Here is a 22930-nt window from a genome sequence, read left to right as displayed (position 1 = left end):
TCTGAATATTCTGTAATGAAAAAAAAGAATTGATTCCATCTGATGAGGTGACTTTATGACACTGATGACAAAAAGAAACCATCTGCAGCCATTTTTAACAATAATGAATATAAATGATAACTACCTCTTGTGACATGAAGCTTCATGTCTTTAATTCAAACTGCAGCTCTCAACGTCTTCTACTTATTGATTGACACATTTTTATATAAAGGAGAAATAGACTTTTTTTTACTTGTTAGGAAACCATCATGACAAAAGGCTTTACTTTCAACTCTATTTATGCCAAACATCCTTTCAAAATTCGTTTTACATGAGATGTCGGGGGCTCAGGGGAGAGAGCGGGTGCCCCATGTACCGAGGCTGAGTCCTTGCCGCAGCAGTCGCGGATTAGATTCTGGCCTTGGCCCTTTGCTGCACGTCGTCCCCTCTCTCTCCCCCTTTCACACGTACTCTCTGTCCTATCAAATTAAGTCCAAAAAAGCCCCAAAAAGCATGTTTGCTGATCCCCCTGATATTAGAAGAGGGTTTCCTTCTACTTTCATTACTCGTGTTCATAAAATCTTTGAATTAAAACCATATATTGTAATTGACATAGCTGCTGTGATGCCATCCATTAGATTGTGGACTCACGTTTTGAAGCGTATAGTTGGACATTTTGGCCATTGCCATCTTTGTTTTTTGGAGCCAGAAGTGACCATATTTGGGCAAGAGGCTGGCTCTATAAAAGAGTGAGAGGTGGATCTGACTGAGAAGCTGAGGACACTATCTGCAGACAGCCCGTCACTCAAAGTGCCTCACTTTTAGATATTAGTTTAAGCATTAAAGAAATGTAAAGGTGTGAGTCATATAATAATTTGCACTGTGCAGTTGTCATAAAATTATTATTACCAAAACCCTTTTTTTTTGGTACCAGGCTGTGTGCATGTTTATTTCTGCTGTAAAGTTGGGCATTTTAACACAGGTGCAGGTTCTAGAGCCTCAGGTGGCCATAAAAGGAACAGTGTTTTTTTTTTCTTCTCTTTTAGCACTTCTGTGTTCGCTTCATTTTTCAGCCAGCTTAAGTCAGACACAAAACTCCATTATCGTTGCTCCATATCTGCGGATAAAAAAAAACCAAAACAAAAATCATCAAGACAGGTCAAAACAGAGGATCATGGTCTTGTGTTGGCTCTTCAAGTGACCCTAGCAAATCGGTGGCACCTTAATCATGTAAAAGTTGTGCACAGAAAATGTCTGCTGACCTGTAACACAGATGGGAAATTAAAAAATCAAACTTCTGCATGTGAGGATTAGAGTTCAGGTAGATCATTATGAAAATAAACTGCGCAAACTCTGACATTTTGATTAAGGGCACAGTCATTCGGATGTAAACTACTGCTAAACCACATTTTTAGGTAGTGTTGGAGCAATTTCTAGCAAGCCCTTAAAATTTCCCATATTTTTAGTCACTTGAATGCATCAGGCCTCACGATCTTCTCATTAAAGGCAGGTGTGCTGAATTAGTTGAGCAGGGAGGACACCAAGAGGATACAGTCTTCCACCACTGTGTGTTTGGTTAAATCTCACTTTTATTGTTTGATGAATTGGTCCATTGATTTAAACTTTGTTTGTGAACAGGTCTGTTTATTTTGGGGGCTTGTTTGCCTTTTTAATGTCATTTTGATGCGACAGAAAGATTATTCAGTTTAGCCTCACCTAGCAACTCTTCACACTTCCTGCAAATCAGATGACACCCCGGCACATCCTGGATCATCAAACAAGACAGCAAGTGCAACCCAGTAGAGCGAGCGACCCAGCGAGTTTGTCATATCTAACATGCTGTCTGTGGGTGGCTATTTTGAGCCTGTTCAGAAGCCACAATTGGTAGTGTGATTATTTTTTAACTTTAAATGGTTTGATTTTGTTTCTTGCAGCCATGTGCATGCACAATTCTCACTTCATTTTTCCTAGGAGATCTAGAAGCAGGACCATTTAAAAACAAAACAAAAATCACAGCTGCTTTGGCAAATGTGGTTAAAATGTTAAAACTGTCAGCAGAGAGGGACAAATAAAAAAAAAAATCTTCACATGCAAGTATTTCCTAATAGCAGCACACTACAACTGCCCTGCAAATGCAACATGCTGTTACTCCACGTTTGGTCAAAATTGAGTAATAACCACTATCTTACTTCCCAAGCTACTTTTAAGTCACATGCATAAATGCATGCAATAGTAAAATATTATATCACATAGACCGCCCCCCCCCCCCCCCGCGGACCTTGTCCTACACACCCATAGCTGTTTGGGCCTAAAAGTTGACTTTCAGACAAACAATTGAATGTTTGAGGAAAGAAATTGTTGGTAGATAATGCAGTTTTTCTGAGCAATCAGTGAGCTTTATCCAAATGCAGAGTGCAGTATCTGCAGGTTCTGGGAAAATGATCACCCTGAAAAAGTCCTAAAATGAAAGCTACAACCCTGCTTTCTGTTTTCAGTGTGCTTGGCAGTCTAAAAACTTTAAGCCATTTTTTCTCTTAACTTCTCTGTCCCTGTAGTCCTTACACTCTTCCTTCGCACCACAGCATACAGCCAAAGACTTGTGCTTGCACGGAGAAGTGAAACTATTAACCTCATTTCCTGCCTTCCAACTGAATATAAAACCACCACTTGAGTACTGTTTCCTGTCTCTATGTGTGACAAGTTGAGGTTCACCTTTGCTATGTTTCAGTAGCTTTAACAGTGATTACTTCATCATTTCTCTGAAGCAATAGAAGAGCATGGAGACTGTTCTTATTCTTTTATTGTTGGCTGGAGTGTCGCATGGTAAAATCCTCTGTGAAAAAGTTCAATACTTTTCGTTTTTTCAAATGTGTAGAAGAAGATTTCTTTAGGCTGAGTTTTGTTTAATAGCTTATGTATATTTCTAGCTTTCTTTCCAGTTGCTGACACAAAATGTAATGCCACCCAGAACGCATCCCTGTGCACTGTCACTCTCGGAGGATCCGTGTACATCCAACTGATGACCAACGCCAGCGGCCATATGCTGCAGTGTAAGAAACAGCTTTCCACTGGACTCATGAATGTGTTCTCGTTGAAGAAAGGCAGGGTGACCATACAGGAGCCTTTCAGAAACAGGACGCAGTTTTTCATCAACAACGGGACACTGAAGATTACAAACGTGGAGAGGAATGATTCAGCTCAATACACAGTAGATGTATTTTATGCAAATGGGGTCCTCCTGAGAAACATTACTGTGAAACTGGATGTTCAAGGCAAGTATTCAAAACTGTTACCTTCCAGCCTAATTGTACACAAGTTAACAACAACTGTGCTTGCAAGTAGTTTTTATAAGATCTCAAGTGAATGATTTCCTTATTTTGAGAAAACAAACTTCTTCATCTCAAGGTAACATGATAATCAACCTGTTATAACGAGAAAATAAGTTTCATTTTATTATGTTGAGAAAACAGCTTTGTTATCTCAATAACAAGATAATTACAAAAAGGTTGTTTCCTCTTATTGGGCTTCTTATTATGTTTATTAGAACATGAGTGTCATACCAGCATGGTATGACCCTAACCCTTGACAACTGTAGCAACTGATTTAAGCTAAAAATGTCAGATCAGAGTACTCGTTATTGATCAGTGCTCATGTTTTCCGGTGCACCTTTTACCATACAGGGGGCATTACCTTTGACTCCTGTGACTCTCTTTACACCTGCAGCAAGTATCTGTCCCACCTGCAGTCTTTAAGTGGAGTGATGTTGTGCACTTTAAACATTGCAAGTAACCCAATAAACATAAGTAACATAAAACTTCAGTTACTAGCCCAGGCATTTGCTTCAATCACTGAACTCAGCTGACTTATATTTGGGATGGGCCTCTAATGACTTTTTGCACAAAACTCAAAGACAGGAAATACTATCACATTGTTCTTTTAAATCTGTATCAATATTAATTGAATTGCTTTTGAAAGGCATATCAATCATGAATTAATGAATGAATGGCTACATGTCCAGACTTTCTGACCTCTTGAGGGTCATAAAGGTGAGGGTAGGGAATAAGAGCTTTTTACATCTCTTTTGTTCACCAAGCTGGTAAATCTGAACTTTTTTGGCTCATGGTTTCCGTAAAATGAACTGAACAATTGAATTGTGGAGAATCTTACTCAGCTAACGATGTCCATATTGGTGTATATTATATGTATTATATAATGACAAAAGTCTATGCTTTTATGTGTAATACAGGCAGCTTAGAATAAGCTCAGATGGTTAGCTGATGACCTGGTTGGCTTTTGAGAGGTTTGATGCATCCAAAGAAGTCCTATGAAAATAAACTGCTTCAGTGCCAATGACATCTGGACCCTTCGTCTCACTGAAACCTGCATTATTTGTAAAATGTGCCACACCCAGCTAGTAAAAGACACTCAGTGTTTAATTAGTGCTTGGCTTTTAATTAAAGTTTTACAGTAGCTTAAAGAGAGGAAACAACTGTTTGGTGATTAGGATCTCAAATTCGTTCCTCATTAGGTCCTCAGTAACTACTAATTTTTTGTGTATCTTAAAGTATTATCCAACCTTTTCTTTCGTCTTGATAATGGAAGATTATCTCTTATCATGAGCTGTCTTGAGAAAACAAGATAACTTATATCAAAATAATAGCATTAAAAAAACAGCAAGCATGTTTATAAATGCTTTAATATTTCTATGTAAAGTTATCTAATCAAATATGTAAAGGTTAATCATTATTTGGATGGGGAAATACACAATGGCACCCATTTTTGCAGTGTAAGATAAAAGACTAATTTAGAAAATATAAGAATCTCCTCTACAATATAAGTGCTCTGTAATGTTTCTTCCAAAAATTTCTACTTTGAAGAAATACTTAACTTCCTCAATCTGGTGACATTTTCTGTTGCTATTGGTAACATGTAGGCTACAACTTAAAGATAGTCTTGCATTGCACAGTGGCAAATTGTTCCTAAAAATATTCTTAAAGTTGGATTTTCATTCAGTCACTGATTTTTATTTTTACGTTTACTGAATACATTCTGTGGGTGGCACTGATGAAAGGTGCTGTGAAAAACTGGTACTGCTAAGTGCATTTACAGGAACTGGCTGTGGTTCAAAGGGAACTATCAGTATTTCCTGCTTTGGGCCTTATTATAATTTGATATGTCTAATCTATTAGGGCATTTTTAAAGTAATCTAAGCAAGGAGTATAAACCTGCTATAATTTTCATATATACATTTTTTAAAACATTTTTTTGTTGTTGTTGTCTGGCTCATGTATGTAAAACAGTCACGCAACACAAATAACAGACAAATCATACAATTAAGTGAAATCAAACCAAAAACTTTGGCTCAGTCACCTCAAATGTACGTCTTTCAGTGTATAAACCAAAAATTATACAGAATGTGTTTCTCTGTGTATCCCTCTGGGTGCTATTGTCATACTACACCTCATGCACTCGATAGGAGCAGCTGTATTTCTGATTTGTCTGTGAAATGAAGCACCTTGACACTTGTATTTGGATCTGTTTATGGAGCCCTCAACCACAGCTGGCTCTTTCTTCATAGGCAGTAAATAAAGACTGCAGGTTGTGTGCTGTTTCAAATGATTTTTGGCAGTTATTCAAATTGCTGCCACAACAAACCAGTGCACTTTCATAATTAAATTGGGTCTGCACATTACAGTTTATTTTTGTTCATGCTGCACATCAATGTCTACAGTTGACGCTGTGACCAAAATGTAACATATAACCTAAAGTGTATCTTGCGATAGATTACTCCAGCCACAATACAGCGATTCACAACTTTAAACAAATGTGGGCCAGTGGGCGTAAAGTGGGGAGCACTGGCTCCTTCCCAACTTCCTACCCCCTACTTCTGGCCCTCTTGCTCAGACCACACCCATCTTCAAAGTCAGACTTTATTTTGATCTCAGCTACACACCTGTCAAGTTTTGTGACTGTATCTTACATGGTTGTGACATTATCACATGGACAAAATCTAAAAAAAAAAAAAATAAAAAATCAGCAGTAAGTGGTAATTCTTCCTACCTGGACCACATGTAGCCATGGTGACACACACACACACACACAGACTCCTGAGAGGAAAACAATATCAACTTTTGCAATGTTGTCATGGCTGGTAATAATACTCGTTTCAATGCTGTACAAATTTTAAGAGTGTATAATTACTTTTGTGGTTTCTTCTTCCAGAAAACAATTTGCACATCTGGATCCTCGTCTGTTGCGCAGTGTTTGCTGTACTGATAGTGGTGTGTTGCTGTTTGTGCTGGAAAAAGAAATGTCAAAAGAAGTCAGGTAAGACTTTAAATGGCTGTTTGTCAGTAAGATAATAGCAGAATTTCTGTCAATATGTTGGTGGAAACGTCAAAGTCTTTTGTTCAGCTTTAACTGCAAAGTCATTTTGCTTTATCTTGTCTTTTGCGCATCCTCAGGTATATAACTAATAAACACCTTGAGTTTGGACTTTTCAACTGGGGCACTAATGGGCACCGAAGGGAGGACTCACAAAAGGAACAGGACTTTTACACAAAATAGGAGCTGGAAAAGTCTTTGAAGTTTTCTTTCTGTATCTAGTGTTGAAAAAGATTTTTAATATGCAACGCTGACTTATATCAGTGAATTGCAGCAGCAGCAACTGTGTAACTATATTTGTGTGGTCACTGGTTAAAATAACTGAATGTAAATCACCATAGTTTTGATCTGCTCTTTGTTAAACATTGATTCGAGATTGTTGGTCATTATGTAAAAAAATGTAAAAAATTACAGTAACTAATCTTTATTCTTTTAAATACATGATTATTTTTTTCTCTCTTTTTTGATTTCATTCAGTGTCTGTGGTCTGTTTATGTTACTGTGCTTTACTCAAGTTAAACTTGGTGTGTAATATGAACTGGAATGTTTGCACTGTAGATACCAAAAATAAAACTTTGTACTATTAATCACAACATTTTTAATACAGGTTTGACTATTTCGTGACTGGACTTTTCGTTTAAAGGGAGGATGTTGCTACAAATAAATGCTGCTTTAAATGCTGGATATTGAAATTAAGTTGCATTTTAACGGTAACAATATTTTTAATAATATTAAAATAATTAAACGTTATTTATACAGCACTTTTCAAAAGTTAAAACATTAGAAAGGGAATAAAAAATAAATCAGGACTGCAATAAAATAAAATCAGGCAATTGCAACAATCCAAGTTAAAATGGAGATAAAATACCCCAAAGTAATATCAAGGTAATGCAAATAAAAAAAAAGACAGGAAAATTAAGAAGCGACTTAAAAGATTTTAATGACATTTTAGTGAAAAATCATATTGATCTAAGACTTTAAAGGCTAGCAGGTAGTAGATTGCTGCATTAGTTTATTTCTTGAGGTTGGTTTGCTGATGCTGCAGTTTATTAATCATGTTGTGTTGTGACGACATCTGCAGGCTGTGTTTGGGTTTTCACTCACATCATGTCCTGGTTAACTAATAGTTGTTTACATTCACCTTCAAATGTAACTTTCGTTGAATTTTCAGCCTGGATATAAGAGACATTTGTGTTTAATGATAGTTTCAGAGACTTCACAATTATTTTCAGTACCAATGATATATACTTTCTTGTGTATATGTACAAATTGTGAAAGTATTGAAATATCTTGTGTCAGAGATTGTAATGTTGTCTCACTTACCACACTTTGTCGAAAATATAAATATGTCGCACTGTAAAAAAAATTGACATTTTGTGCATTTTAATCCTAACATCCGTATCTTACATGTGGAGAATGATTGACAAGAACATAATATATAATAGCAGAAGGTCTTTGTGGGAGAAACTGTGTTTTGTTTTTGTTTTTTCACTTCTTTCATAGCAGAGTGCAATGACAGTTTTTCCTGGCAGAGCATTATGAAACTTAACATCTAATTTTAACTCTGCAGAACTTCAGAAACCACTTACTTGGACTTCTGTTAAAGTTTGTTTGTCGTCAGGATCCTTTTAAGGGTTTAATGATAAATGGTATGACTGAGGAACTTAATGAGGAACTGACTAGTTGGCCACAATAATCTGCTTCCTTCTTTATTTGACGCTGATGGCTTAAAGATAACTTTTCAGGCTGCTCAGTGTAAGTGTGCATGTTTGCTGTTGAATAAAGAATAAAAGTTTGTGTGGAGTCTGAACTCTGAAGTGAGGAGACATGGAAGCTGTGATCGGACTGTTGGTGATGATGATCGGAGTCTCTCATGGTGAGCTGTTTTTTAATGTGAGACATTTTATGCATCTATGGGGTCAAATCTTGTCAAAGGGTACAATTTGACATGTTCATTGTCATATTTTGCACCTCAGACACGGTCATTATCATGGCACAAATTCAGCAGATTGCCATGTTAATATTAAAACTAAAGGCTTCCTCTACTGTGATTTCTTATTTACATATGCCAGTATAATTCAAACTACAAGATGTTAGATTTATTTTTATTTCACTCATCTCTCTCAAATGCAGTACATTAAAAGGAGGATCTCACACTCAGTTTTGAAGCTAATGCTGAATTATAACTACTTACCACAATAAACAACATGCTGTTACAACAGAAATACAGTGTCTTCAGTAACTAAAGGTATTAAGAGGAGGGAAGTCTGTGAATGAGTCAGTAATATACAATTTTTCCTGTCACATATTTGTCTATTGTATTTAAAAAAAAATAAACAGTAAAATAATTTAAATATTTTTCTGTTTTTTCACACTTTTTGTTGAAACAAATGAAATAAAAATGATCTTTCTCATGTTTTTAAGGGAAATGAATTGGAATTTTCAAATTAAGTTAACTTGTTTTGAACAGTTTTTGCATTCATCATGAGTTTTTAATGACTGGGTGGGATAGACTTGATTTAAACACAAAAATATTTTTGCTTTTGCTTTAATTTTTTTTTTTTAAATATATTTTCCAGGTGGAAACCTTCTGTGATGGCAGATATGATGGAGCTCAGTGTTATGGAGCTTTTGGAGGAACTTTGGTCCTCCAGCTGATGGATAGCACCTCAGAAATATTTAGATTCCAATTGACAAAAAAAACAACACGAATGCTCCTTGGGAAACAGAATCAGATTTTGTTGAATGCGTTCAGAAACAGATCCAGATCATCATTTACTCCCAGCAATGGAACATTTCAGATCAATGACCTGAGCAGGAATGATGAAGGTGAATATAAACTGGAGATATCTGAGTCAAATGGAGTGACATCAAACCGGCTCTACAGTTGACCATTCAAGGTAAAAAAAAAATCTTATCTGCTGGCGAATTAAGTAATATATTGATCCCCATACATGTCATATCTATTGCTAAATTACATATATATATATATATCTCGTACTCAACACACAGTATATCTGTATTTACGTCTGGTTTGTTCTGTATCAGAAACTGCCATAAATGACAAAGATTCTGTTAATATGAAAGTCGTCTGATTGTCTTTTCTTCAGCTCCAGTGTCCTCTGTCCTGCTCGTCTCTGAGTGTCTGTCCCAGGGAGAGATGAGGGTGTCCTGCTCCTCTGAGGGAGGGGACAGTCCTCAGTACAGCTGGACTCTGGATGGACGCACACTGACAGACGCTGAGCTCCTCTCTGGAAACACTGAGACAAACAGCATCACTCTGAAACAACACGTCTCAGGACATCTGCTCTGCACAGTCAGCAATCAAGTCAATAGTGTCTCGAAAGAAGAGAAGATAACCAACTGTGGTGAGTGAGACGATGGGTAGAAAACAGTTTTATGTAATTGACACTGATGATTAACTGCACATCAGTCACTGATCTGTTTCTTTTCTCACAGGCTTCATATTCATAAACTGCACCATCAATGATACAAACATAGCACAGTGGGTGTTTAAAGACAATAACACCCTGTGTATTACAACGACAACAGCTCCTACCACTGTCAAAGAAACCTCCACTGTGGGTAAGGAGACTGACAGCACAATTAACCCCTGCACTAAAAACTCACATCCTCCAATCAAACTGTGACTTCTCCCAGCAGTAATGGCCCATGGTATAGTAAGTGAAAACTAACTCTGCTGCAGTGGACTCATTAGAGTCATTACCACCTTTTTTCTTTGTCTGTCTTTATAATAAAAAAAACTGTAATGATTGCTAACTTAAAGATTTCTGTGTCCCTCCCTTGTGCATTTTGACATGAGATCTTTGTGTCTCTTTTTCCAAACAGATCACTCCCTGCTCATATGTAGTGTGCGAGCAGCTGTGGTAATTCTTGCTTTAATTGGGATCACTGTCTTTTTTGCCTGGAAGAAAAAGAAATACAAGATGGCTGAAGGCTCGGACGTCCAGAGAAAGATGGACCATCAAGAGAACTCTGTTATGATGGTTGAAATGAGAAGTTCTGCTTCTGAACTTTACAATAACTTGTGAAACCAACAATCTAATGTCATCTGACTCATTACAGTCAGTCACTTCACTAGTTGTCAACTTGGTGAAAGTCAGATCCTTTATATAGAATTAACTGTAACTGAGTGAAAAAGCCTCTAGAGGCCCACAGCTCTACAGCATAGTTTGTCCTAAAGCAACATATGATATGTGAATAATATTCATATTGCCATAGTGCAACTAATTTTGATGCAACATAGAAAGTATTCTGCAGTGGATTTCAACATCATCACCATCCAGTGAAAAATTTGCAATTTTACCTGTTGTGGTTTTTGTATTTTTCAGATAAATTGAAACACAAAAACACACTGGATTATCTGGAAAAAACACATCATCAAAAAATGTAAAAAGTTTTTTAGTTTTTTTCATCTAGATCATTAACGACATATTGTACAGATACTTGTTGTATTAAAGCCCAAACTGTTTTATACACACATATATATATATAGCTTTTTTTTGGTTGCTAAACTCTTATATATATGAATTTCGTATTGGGCCATAGCTATGCACAGATGTATTTAAATATATATATATATATATAACATATATATATATGGCAAAAGATTGCTTATATTGTAAATAAATTATGTAAATTATTTTGTAGTTTTTCCTCATCTGATCATTATAACAAATGTAGCTTGTTTTGCTTCCACATTCAAAGACTAACAATGTAATAGCGTAAAACCTTGCACAACATTCAGTGAAGAGCTTTTTTTTGGTTGCTATCTTGTTATATTTGACATGTTCGTCATTGGGCCAAGTCACATTTTCAATAGACAACATGTTGTTGTGCATTTACAGGCCTTAGTTTGGGTTGTAAATAAATTAGCTTTTTGCTAAACTGTGTCTTTTCCATACAGGAAATAAATGAGGGGTTGATTTTAAACAAAAACAGTGCGCTATGCAAAATGTTGTATCTTTAATTAGAAAAAAATGTCTTGGAGAGAGTGACATATGTACAAAAAGGGAGGCAGGATGCTTTTGGAAAGGTATGGGAACCGTTTAATTTGTTTGTGAGAGGTACAGATTGAGTAGATGGTGACGAGGAGGAATAAAGATACCGAGGTAAGCCTATGTGAACCTTGCAACATGGTTAATAAAATGGTTAACAAAATTTCCTTAATAATAATATGCATTTAAGATTAATGCACAAAGTGTCTTATGTTTTTTTGGTGTTTTTTTTTTTTTTTTGGTTTGTTTGTTTGTTTGCTCTTGTTGTTTTTGGTTTATTTAGTACACTTTGGCAACAGTGTGTTTTTTGGCTGAAGAGGCACATTTCATGTTTTACATGTTTGATATATTAAGTTTATGTATATGTTTGTTTAGAGAAGAGCATTTACTGTAAACATATTATAAAGATATATTACACATTATATAACATATATAAATAAACATAGTGTTGAAAAAATCCCCTAGCTCTTACATTGGTGATTTTTTTTGTGATAAACTCGCGATACTACAGTCACCTCACCATCCAATCAGAAGCCCTGTTTACTGCGCGAGTTAGCGTAAGGTTGGCGTTTCCAGCACTTCCGGTTTGGATGTTTGAATTTCGGCCGCTAACGAGCGCAGAGTCCATTAATTACTCTGAAATCACACCAGAAACTCGCTGGGGAGCTTTAAGTTTTACTTTGTTTTTGAAGACGTAATCCGTGGGACTGCAAATATCAGCGATATGATGTATCGAGCTGAAAATAGATATCGTGCGTAGTGAAGTTTAAAAGTTAAAAAGACGAACGAAAGCTGGAGTGTCCGCGCGCTGTTTTCTCAAACCACGAGCGAAGCCCTGAGAGTGAACTTCTCTGGTGAGTGACTGCTGCTCATGTTTGTGTTAACTAGTTTAAAGTTGTCATTTTGGCTGGTTAATGCGCTCTGGTGCTGTTGTGGAGTTATTTTTGTGGATTGTTTCATTTATTCTCCGAAAGCCGCCTTTTCTGGTTGTGTTGAGATTTTGCAGTGTAATTTGACTTCATGCATGTGTGTATTCTGCGGCCGGTGTCCAGTTGAAGGAAAAAAGCTGGACAGTGGTGGTCTGAACCACAAATCCATACAATGATGTTAATCCAAAAAGGGTTGTCATGGTGTTGTGACCTTTATATGTGACAATTAACCATGTGAAAGTTGTTTCAGTGAAGAGTAAGGAGAGACACAACAGGCGAAATCACTAATATGTGTAACTGATGATAGTTTCATTATTGTGACTTTATGCATATAGAATGGATTTGATTTGAATTTTCCCTCCTTTTTTGTGTGTGTGTGTGTGTGTGTGTGTGTGTGTGTGTGTTTTTTTTTAAAATTTTATATAGTTTTCATCTCAAAAAGCAGACTGGACAGAGATACAGCTGTGTTATCATATTACATAAAGAAAAAGGAAAACATGGTTAAGAGTCAAAGAACTTTCATGCAGCAAGGATGGCAGAAGTCAAAGGTCAAGGTCACAATGTCTTCATAAAACATATTTTTGGTCATAACTGAAACAGTTCATTAAGCATGTATTACTGTGGGAAGTTTTTTTTTATTTTTTTTGATTTAGTCAATCTGTTGGCTAATATTGGCATTGACATGATAATATAACTACAACTATTATTTTTTAACTATGTTTAAGGTGTTATAGATACACTGAAGTTAAAGGGGTTTTCTTCAAACATTAAATGCTAAATAATAAGCTTTAACTTTAAGGTATCTATCTATCTATCTATCTATCTATCTATCTATCTATATCATAATTATATTTGCATTGAAGTTTGAGATTTTATTATTTTATTTTCTACACTGAAGTTAAAAAATGTGTTGCAGTTACACTTAAAATGTCTTTTATGATTTTAAGAAGAAGCATAGTGGGTGAGTTATAGAAGGATGGTCTAACCTTAGTATAACTGCTGTTATCTAATAAACTAGCTAAACAGCACAAGTGACCACTAAACATTGTACATTTGAAGGGTGTTTGATTAAAAACAGTGAAATACTTTGATCAAAAAGGGAAGCAATCAAATCCTTTAAACTTACCTGATGGTTTGGGCGTCCTCTTTAGTCTTGCTACTTAATGCTTACTGTTAAATGTTGCTTTCTCCCCTACTGATTACAGATGTAGAGATGCAGGTATCTGTACTATCAGTGTCTACTATAGTTAGCTGGAGCTGAGACAAGTTATGCACTCTTGTTGCTTATGGATAAGTCTGTATTCAGTGAAATAATCAATCAAATCAATCAAATGGCTATTAATAAAATATGATATACTGATTTTGTCAGAAATGATGAGATGGGGAACATTTAAACAATTCATTAAAAATGTCGCCTGTAGGAGGAATGCTTCCCTCTCCTCTCAGTCCATCACACACGGAGGCTGTCGTTTTGATTCGTTTAACAGGAAAAGTAAAACTGACATCACTTCCTTTTCTCCGCTCTGCCTATAAAAAGATGAATACAGCAATGCTAAAAGTTTTCACGTTCTCCTCTGAAGCTGATCATTGAAATATATCAGGTTGGTTATCATAGGATGTGCAGGTTTGCTTTTTAATAAAAAGTTTGTGCGGAAACAGCTTCAACAGAGTCTGAACACTGCGGAGAAATGGAAGCTGTGATCGGACTGTTAGTGATGATACTCGGAGCCTCTCATGGTGAGCTGTGCGATCTATAACTCTAATCACATGTTAATATGATACCTTTTTTTGTGCAATAGTTGTCATGAGATAATCCTCAGTGATGCAGCTCAGGCAGGCTGGACGTGTCGGTTTTGAGAAAATAACTTTTACAGATACATTAAGATATGACACTTAACTGACATCTGCAGCAGTTTGAGGCTGATATTTGACCTTCGATAAGGTTAAGACATTTTTTATTTTTATTTAAGTGATTTTGAAAAGCAATGACAAATAATCCAGAGTTTAATTAAATATTTTTAAAAATATAAATATTAAAAAATATAAATTTAAAATTGGTAACACATTGCTCTATACTTTCTACTGCATCTCTGTAATTGACTTCAGCAGTTTGTTACTGTAAAATGTACAACACTATTCAACAGTAGGATATGAGTTTTTTTTATAATTCATGTTAACCCTATTTATTAAAAGGAAAAGTGTGACAACTTGGAAAGTTTTATTTATAACTTAAAATATATGTAATAAATAAGAAAGACCTTTTTCGGGCTGTCAGTTATGACAGCTGCCTCCCAATCTCGTTTAATGAAACAAAACAAAAAATCACCATTAAACAGATTGCTAAAATGAACTTGGTATGTTGTCTTCATGTGGCTTTTTTTGGCAGGGTTGGCATCCAGGTGTTCAGGTTTACCAAGTTAGAGTGAGAGAGAAAAAGAGAAATGAGATTGGAGGGCAGAGTGAAACATTTCAAAAAAGAAGGGACGCCTCTATGAGCTCTTTCTTTTGCTTTTATCTAAAGCATCTTTCTTTATTAATTTAGCACTAAGATTCTATAACAAACAAAAAGAAACTGACTTATTTATTTCATGGATTGTGCTAGTTTTTTGTGTGTATTCTTTGAAGAGTAATGCAAACCAATCAAAAGTAATTCCAGTAACGCAAGACAAAATGATACATATTAGTATACACACTTGTACGATAGCTACACATATAAAAGTTCTCATCAACATCACATCTATGACCTTTCTTTGAGTGTGCCAGGGGTGTGATCTTTTTGCAGGAACATCCAGCATGCATTGATGATGCATCTGCTGATGTTGCTTGTGGTAATAAAGCAACATGTTCAGATGTATCGTGTTTCCTCTTCCACAAGGAAAATAATTCCTCTCTGGAGTTGAGGAGAAGACAGTAGAAGGGAAAGTGGGACTGCCTGAAATAAAATTTGGTATCTCTGGGGTTAGGTAAACACTCACAAAACATAACCTGCCCGATGGCATAATGTGGTCTGAGAGAGACAAAGCTGCAGCTAATCACTATTATTTGCTTTAGATTAATATTTGCATACACCTCAAATATCATCATTTGTATTGTATAAATTAGATGATCAAACGTTTGGCGTCTACCTTTTTCCTCCTTCAAACTTTCCAGGTGTGGAAACCTCCTGTGATGGCAGATATGATGGAGCTCAGTGTTATGGAGCTTTGGGAGGAACTTTGGTCCTCCAGCTGATGGATAGCACCTCAGAAATACATAGATACCAACTGACAAAACAAACAACACGAATGCTCACTTGGAAAAACAATCAGATTTTGTTGAATGCGTTCAGAAACAGATCATCATTTACTCCCAGCAATGGAACATTTCAGATCAATGACCTGAGCAGGAATGATGAAGGTCAATATAAACTGGAAATATCCAAGTCAAATGGAGTGACATCAAACCAGGCTCTACAGTTGACCATTCAAGGTAAAAAAAAAAATCTTATCTGCTGGCGAATTAAGTAATATATTGATCACCATACATGTCATATCTATTGCTAAATTACATATATATATATATATCTCGTACTCAACACACAGTATATCTGTATTTACGTCTGGTTTGTTCTGTATCAGAAACTGCATAAATGACAAAGATTCTGTTAGTATGAAAAGTCGTCTGATTGGCTTTCTTCAGCTCCAGTGTCCTCTGTCCTGCTCGTCTCTGAGTGTCTGTCCCAGGGAGAGATGAGGGTGTCCTGCTCCTCTGAGGGAGGGGACAGTCCTCAGTACAGCTGGACTCTGGATGGACGCACACTGACAGATGCAGAGCTCCGCTTTGGAAATACTGAGACAAACAACTTCACTCTAAAACAGCGTGTTTCTACACATCTGGTCTGCACAGTCCGCAATCACGTCAGTAGGATATCAGCCTGTGGTGAGTGAGAACATGACTGCAGTTTGATGTTTATGACACTGATGGTTAACTGTACATAAGTCAGTGATGTTTCCCTCCCCACTACAGGCTTCACGTTCATTAACTGTACCAACTCACCCAATATGATGCACATATCACAAGGGGTTTTGGCAGCCAATGATACCCTGTGTATGGGGCCGACAACAGCTCCTGCCACTATCACTGAAACTGAGGCCTCCACTGTGGGTGTAAAGATTAACATCAAAGTGTCCATAAAACCCTCCGCTAACATCACTCATGCCTGTCAAAGTGTTGCTATCCAAAGTGATCAGTCCCTGCTTATATGTGGTGTGCGAGCAGCTGTGGTGATTCTTGCTTTAATTGGGATCGCCGTCTATTTTGCTCGGAAGAAAAAGAAAATACAAGCTGGCTGAAGGTTCTGATGTCTGCCGAAAGATGGAACATCAAGAGAACTCTGTTGAAATGAGAATGCCTGCATCTTTACTTTACAGTAACTTGTAATTTAACGATATTGTGTCGTCTCTCACCTGCTGTGACAAGAGTTTAGAGCGGAAATTCTCTTCTAATTTTATTCTTCTCAATTTCACTTCTGCCTATTGTGTTGACAGCTCAGCAGCTTGATATGAATACCCTCTTATAAAAAAAAACCGACTAGTGTGTTTTCTGCATTTGCATCATGTTTTTTGATGTTTTTTTCTCTTCTAGTTATAATTACAAATACAAATCTGTCTTCTCCAAATTTACAACAATTACTAATATAAAACCTTTCAAAGCATTTAAGAGTGATGGCTTTAACTTAAGTGTTATGTTTTAAAATGTTAATCAGTCGAGCCATCAGTCATCAGTTGTGACATTTAGATTTAATGTACCTTTAGAAGGTCTGACGTAAACAACATTCAGAGCATTAATAAAGCAACAAACCACTATTTGTGATGCTAAGATATACTGAAGTAATGACGTCCTTAGCAGAGAATGAAGTCATGCTACGTGTGTTTTTGTGTGTGTGCGTTGTAATGAGAGCTTCTCTGTGGTTTGTTGTGGTAAGCCAGTCCAGCTGTGTATACATGCGTGTCCCACTGGATGGCTTATCGCAGTCACTTTGCACTGTGCTCATAAGGTGGTTACTGCTGATATTGGGACAGCATCATGACTAAAGAGCAGGACCCTCGCTCTGGTTCCCCCCTGGTTAACACCATTAGCTCTGCCTGTACTGTTGCCATTGTTTTGTGCTGTTCATGGAGTTTTTGGGGACTGGTTTTCAACAGGTTTTCAGAGTTACTGCAGGGGGGCTGCCAAATTAGTGTTTGATACTTTTTTCATAGTACTTTTTCAAAATATGAGTGAAATTTAACACTTATATGAATCCAACATCTTATTGGCAAAGATAGATAAGCCTGTTTGTAAAAATAAGCAAACAAACAAACATTAAATTGATGACAGGCTATTTGTTAACCATCCTTGTCAAATGGATCTGTGATGTATGTTTTTTTTTTTTTACTCTGTCAACTATTATTTTAATGGCTTAGTATTATATGCACCATATTAAAGTATGTTTATACATGGTACTTTAGGCTGCCAACATTATTGTCGACCCACTTTAATATACAGCTCCTTTTTCTATATGTAGTACGGGGGTCTCGGCTCCGCTCAGGGGTCCTTGGCATGAAAAACACTTGAGATCCCTGTTTAAGGGCATTTGCCTTTAGTCAAAACCGCCAGTAGAGGGCAACAGAGTTTAAAGATTGCTGAGTAGCATGAATCTTTGTACCAGGAGCCAACAGCAATAGTGTGAATGTACATATTCAAGCATCTGAAGATAGCATGCTGTTACTTTTTTTTTCTTTACATCATTGACATACCCCTGACAAAAGAAAGAACTTCTGTCACAGGAATAAAAAAATAGGAAACATTTAGGTAGTGTTATAGGTCTAGTGTTGCAATAACTGTAAGTTTACTAAAGGCAAAAAACAAAGGCATTAATCCACCGATGATAAAGTCTTAGGCAAAGATGCTGTTCTACCAATGTGGCCGACATTATATGAAAATATAATATTGCAACTATCGTTTTATTATCACTGCAGTATTCAAGTATTCACAATAACACAATGAAAATTAAAATTCATGTACACTTCAGTAATCCAGTGTGCTTGACTTGAAAAATTGGATCCTAAATTTTAAATGTATTTAGAACTAACTTAATATACTATCGGTGTTATTTTTCTTTATCTGAAAATTCCCTTTTTTAGCTTTATAGAACTAAATGTTATTCTACATTTTGTGAATCCAATACACTGTATTCTAGATGTATTTTAATGTATGTTTTTCTCAAAATTGTGTCTAATTTAGATTTTTTAAATAGCCAGCTAACATAACATTGTCCTATTTCAAAATTGTTGTATTGTGTGTATTTCATTAGATTATTTGAATTGGCAGGCTAATAATGAGATATAGGCTGATGCTTAAAGGGATACCTAATTTTTCTTGAACTGCGTTTGTAGGAGGCACCTATCCATAGTCAGTGTATTACCTGCAGTAGATGGTGCTCAGCACGCACCTAGTTTGGAGAAGCAGGCTGGAGTACTGCCACATAAGCTCACAAATCCGTTGCTGATGATAGGGTTACCTGCAAGATGTATTTTAGCCACTTTAAAATACCTAAAAAAAAAGATCAACATCCGTCTAAGTGGTTGTATGTTGAGAATATTTTCATTTTTTTTTTACCTTACCATCAGACAGCCCCTGCCATTGGCACTACATTTTCTCAACCTTACACCTTTCACATTCCTATGCATAAGCAAAGCTGTGCCGCTCACTGTATTACGCCACAGATCAGCAGTTTAAGGCCAGATTTACGGCTTTTTTTTAAGAGACAAGTGCAAGAAAATTAAAAAAAAAAAACACAAAAAAACTGAGTAGTTATGATATGGATGACGAAATGCCAGTCACTATGGAGACAAATGACACATTAATGAACAATAGTATAGAGAACTTTTGCAATGGGAGACTAAACAGGATGAAAAAGACACAGCAAAGTCAGACACAGCAGAAGCTAACTTTGTAAACTGTAAATGCACGCTCACAGACCCAGAGATCTGCTGCCACCATGAGTGGAACTTGGTTACAGCACAACCGTGATCTTTCTGCTTACTTCACACTTGAGTGGTTGTTTGCTAAGTTGTTTCATTTATTTGTAGGTATTGAGCATTATTGTAACTGATGGTTGGGTACAGCATGGCTCATAAGCAATTGTTGTTCTTGCTTATTTGGTGGTGGTTTTACTTAATCCTCTTGAGAGAAATTTTGCCAGTATCTCTCAGTCTTGGTTGGAGTCTTAATCCTTATATTCAGTGAAACTCACACCATAGCCAGAAATGGACAGACGTAAGTGTAATCAATTAGAAATGTCAGCTGTCAGTCTCAAATCCTCTTTCAGTGCAGAGGAAGAATGCTTCCCTCTCTTCCACTCAGTCCATCACACACAGAGGCTGTCGTGTTGGTGGCTTAAAGGGGAAGTAAAGCTGATATCACTTCCTTTTCTCTTCGCTGCCTATAAAAAAGATGAATATAACAATATGCTGGTCGGTGCAAAGTTTTCACACGTTCTCCTCTGAAGCTAATCACCGACGGGAAAAATTTTGGTCTGTTCAGTGTAGGATGTGCAGGTTTACTCCTGAATGAAAGTTTGTGTGGAAGCTGCTGGCTGGATCAACGGAGGCTGTGCCCCGAAGAGACATGGAAGCTGTGGTTGGACTGTTAGTGATGATACTGGGAGTCTGTCATGGTGAGCTGTTTGAATTATGGCAATAATAACACATCAATATTTAATTTGATATTATGTGAATAAAATGTTTTACAGCTTTAACTTTTTACCCAGCTTCTGGTTTCAAGTATAGCCATAAGTAGTATGGACATTATCCTCCGTTATGTGCTACATCGTCAAAGTCAAAGTACACTGTAGTCTGGATACACCCGTTGGTTCTAAAGAAGTTACCACTTCTTTAGATACACGGATCACCTGACAACTGCCGTCACTGTCTGAGCTTTTCTAAGTTTCAGTTGCTTTAAAAAGAGTCTAGTTATTTCAAATAACTAACAAATCCAGAGAGATCAGTTATACTTTATCAGGCATGCACATAATTTCTGGCAGAGCAGACATTTAATTAATTCAGTGAACCCTATCTTTCCTCTTAAATTATTCCTGAAATCACTTTAAGATTAAAGATGAAACATTGAGTGCCATAATACCTTGTCCTTGCATTTATATAATGTTTTTACTGAAACTTTTTTCTTCATATCATCACTGATGATATAGAGTTGAACTATTCTCGATATCTTTCACATTATTTTATATGTTTCCCCCCCCCCCCCCCCCCCAAATACAGCCTGAAATATAATTTGGCATCTCTGGGGGAGTTGGGAATCTACTATAACTTCAAATAAAACTCTGAGTGTGAAAGAAAAAAAACCCAGCATGATTTTGTAAAGACTGGATGAGGATAAATACAGTTAATAGTTTAACCTTAACTGTTCTGCAGTCACATATCTGTGTTACGCTCAGCTACACATCAATAAATGCCTGTTTACATAATGTTTTATGAGAGGAAAAGCTGCACTAAATAAGTTAATTGTTTTGGATTAATTTTTGCATCTGTCTAAAATATTGTCAAGGCTGTTCCTTTTGTTGAGAATAAATGATCAAAATTTTGATTTTTCAAATTATAATTTGTTTTGTTAATTTCCAGGTGTGGAAACCTTCTGTGATGGCAGATTGAATGGAGCTCAGTGTTATGGACCTTTGGGAGGAACTTTGGTCCTCCAAACTGATGGATAGCACCTCAGAAATATTTAGATACCAGTGGACAAAAAACAAATACGAATGCTCCTTGTGAAAAACAGAATCAGATTTTGTTGAAATGCGTTCAGAAACAGATCATCATTTACTCCCAGCAATGGAACATTTCAGATCAATGACCTGAGCAGGAATGATGAAGGTGAATATAAACTTGAAATCTTTGATTCAAGGGGACATATATCAGAGCTGCGGACTCTACAACTGACCATTCAAGGTGAAAACTATGTTTACTTACTGGGAAATTTAGTAACATTGATAGATGTGAGATACATGTATCTCATACTGCACATTTTCTTTATCTTTTTTTATCTGTTCTGTATCAGAAACTGCATTAAATAACAAGATTCTGTTAGTATGAAAAGTCACTGAGTTTGTTTCCTTCAGCTCCTGTGTCCTCTGTCCAGCTGGTCTCTGAGTGTCTGTCCCAGGGAGAGATGAGGGTGTTCTGCTCCTCTGAGGGAGGGGACAGTCCTCAGTACAGCTGGACTCTGGATGGACGCACACTGACAGATGCTGAGCTCCTCTCTGGAAACACTGAGACAAACAGCATCACTCTGAAGCAACACGTCTCAGGACATCTGCTCTGTACAGTCAGCATCAAATCAAATAGTCTGTCTCGAAAGAAGAGAAGATAACCAACTGTGGTGAGTGAGACGATGGGTAGAAAACAGTTTTATGTTATTGACACTGATGATTAAGTGCACATCAGTCACTGATCTGTTTCTTTTCTCACAGGCTTCATATTCATAAACTGCACCATTAATGATACAAACATAGCACAGTGGGTGTTTAAAGACAATAACACCCTGTGTATTACAACGACAACAGCTCCTACCACTGTCAAAGAAACCTCCACTGTGGGTAAGGAGACTGACAGCACAATTAACCCCTGCACTAATATCACATCCTCCAATCAAACTGTGACTTCTCCCAGCAATGGCCCATGGTATAGTAAGTGAAAAATAACTCTGCTGCAGTGGACTCATTAGAGTCATTACCACCTTTTTTCTTTGTCTGTCTTTATGAAAGAAAAAAAAAACTGTAATGATTGCTAACTTAAAGATTTCTGTGTCCCTCCCTTGTGTATTTTATCATTAAAACAGGCAACTTGCCGATAATGGCTGGTGTACTCTCCGCACTGGTACTACTGTTAGTGGTCGGGGTGGCTGTCATCTGTGCTCAAAAGAAAAAGCAAAACAACAAACCTAACGGTACAAAACAAAACTTATTTCTCATGTGTTAATGTAAAACCAAGATTTTACCGTTACCTCTTTTTGAGTCACTAACCAATAATTTTTTTTATTGCTCTGTACAAAAATATTTGTGTCAACTTAAAAAAGTTAGTGTCCAGGCTGCATTCAAATTTTAAGTTGACTGAATTTAAAAAGATACGTTGAGGAAATTTTGTAACTTTTCACCCTGTGTTTTAAAATTCAGTCATCTTTAAAATCTCAGGTAGCCCCAACACTAACATTTACGTTAAGACAAATTTCTTTTTTTAAGTGCATGCATTAATCTGCTGATTATTTTCTCCATTAAGCAGTTAATTGTTTGTTTTGTAAAAATAGTGAAACGTGTTTATCACAGTCACTCAACAGAAGTGACACCTTCACAATGTTTTTTATAATTGTAAAATGATTTAAACGGGATAAAAATTATTGAAGTAATTAAATCATCTGCTGCTGTTTCATTAAAAGGACAAGCAGCATTTGTGACGATTGAACCATGTTTTTTTGTTGTTTTTTAACTACTTTTATTTGTGAAAGCAATGCAAGTACAACATTTATATATTTTTTACATATCACCATTTTTTCTTTTGGTCTACCAATTAAATCACAGCTCAAGAAGCT

General features: G+C 36.5%; 1 protein-coding gene and 1 long non-coding RNA gene across 2 annotated transcripts; both read left to right on the top strand.

The window, feature by feature from the left end:
- Positions 1-7925: 7925 nt before the first annotated feature.
- Positions 7926-16641, top strand: LOC121948477. The gene is made up of 4 exons (XM_042493877.1): positions 7926-8239; positions 15461-15778; positions 15989-16228; positions 16316-16641. Exons 1-4 carry the CDS (start codon positions 8191-8193, stop codon positions 16639-16641), a joined length of 933 nt encoding a protein of 310 aa, XP_042349811.1. The 5' UTR covers positions 7926-8190.
- A 3145-nt stretch (positions 16642-19786) lies between these two features.
- On the top strand, positions 19787-21680 carry LOC121948396. The gene is made up of 3 exons (XR_006106147.1): positions 19787-20009; positions 20971-21294; positions 21465-21680. It is a non-coding gene; the product is annotated as an uncharacterized LOC121948396 (long non-coding RNA).
- Positions 21681-22930: the final 1250 nt, after the last annotated feature.

This window comes from Plectropomus leopardus, chromosome 9 (assembly GCF_008729295.1).
Source record: "Plectropomus leopardus isolate mb chromosome 9, YSFRI_Pleo_2.0, whole genome shotgun sequence".
Lineage (NCBI taxonomy): Eukaryota > Metazoa > Chordata > Actinopteri > Perciformes > Serranidae > Plectropomus > Plectropomus leopardus.
This window is presented reverse-complemented; position numbering and strand designations above follow the sequence as displayed.

Bases quoted from the DNA above. Each gene is read 5' to 3' on its own strand.
- LOC121948477 (XM_042493877.1), top strand. From the start codon at position 8,191: ATGGAAGCTGTGATCGGACTGTTGGTGATGATGATCGGAGTCTCTCAT. The intron at 15,779-15,988 runs GTAAAAAAAAAA...GGCTTTCTTCAG, and splicing joins TCTACAGTTGACCATTCAAG to CTCCAGTGTCCTCTGTCCTG. The intron at 16,229-16,315 runs GTGAGTGAGAAC...TCCCCACTACAG, and splicing joins CAGTAGGATATCAGCCTGTG to GCTTCACGTTCATTAACTGT.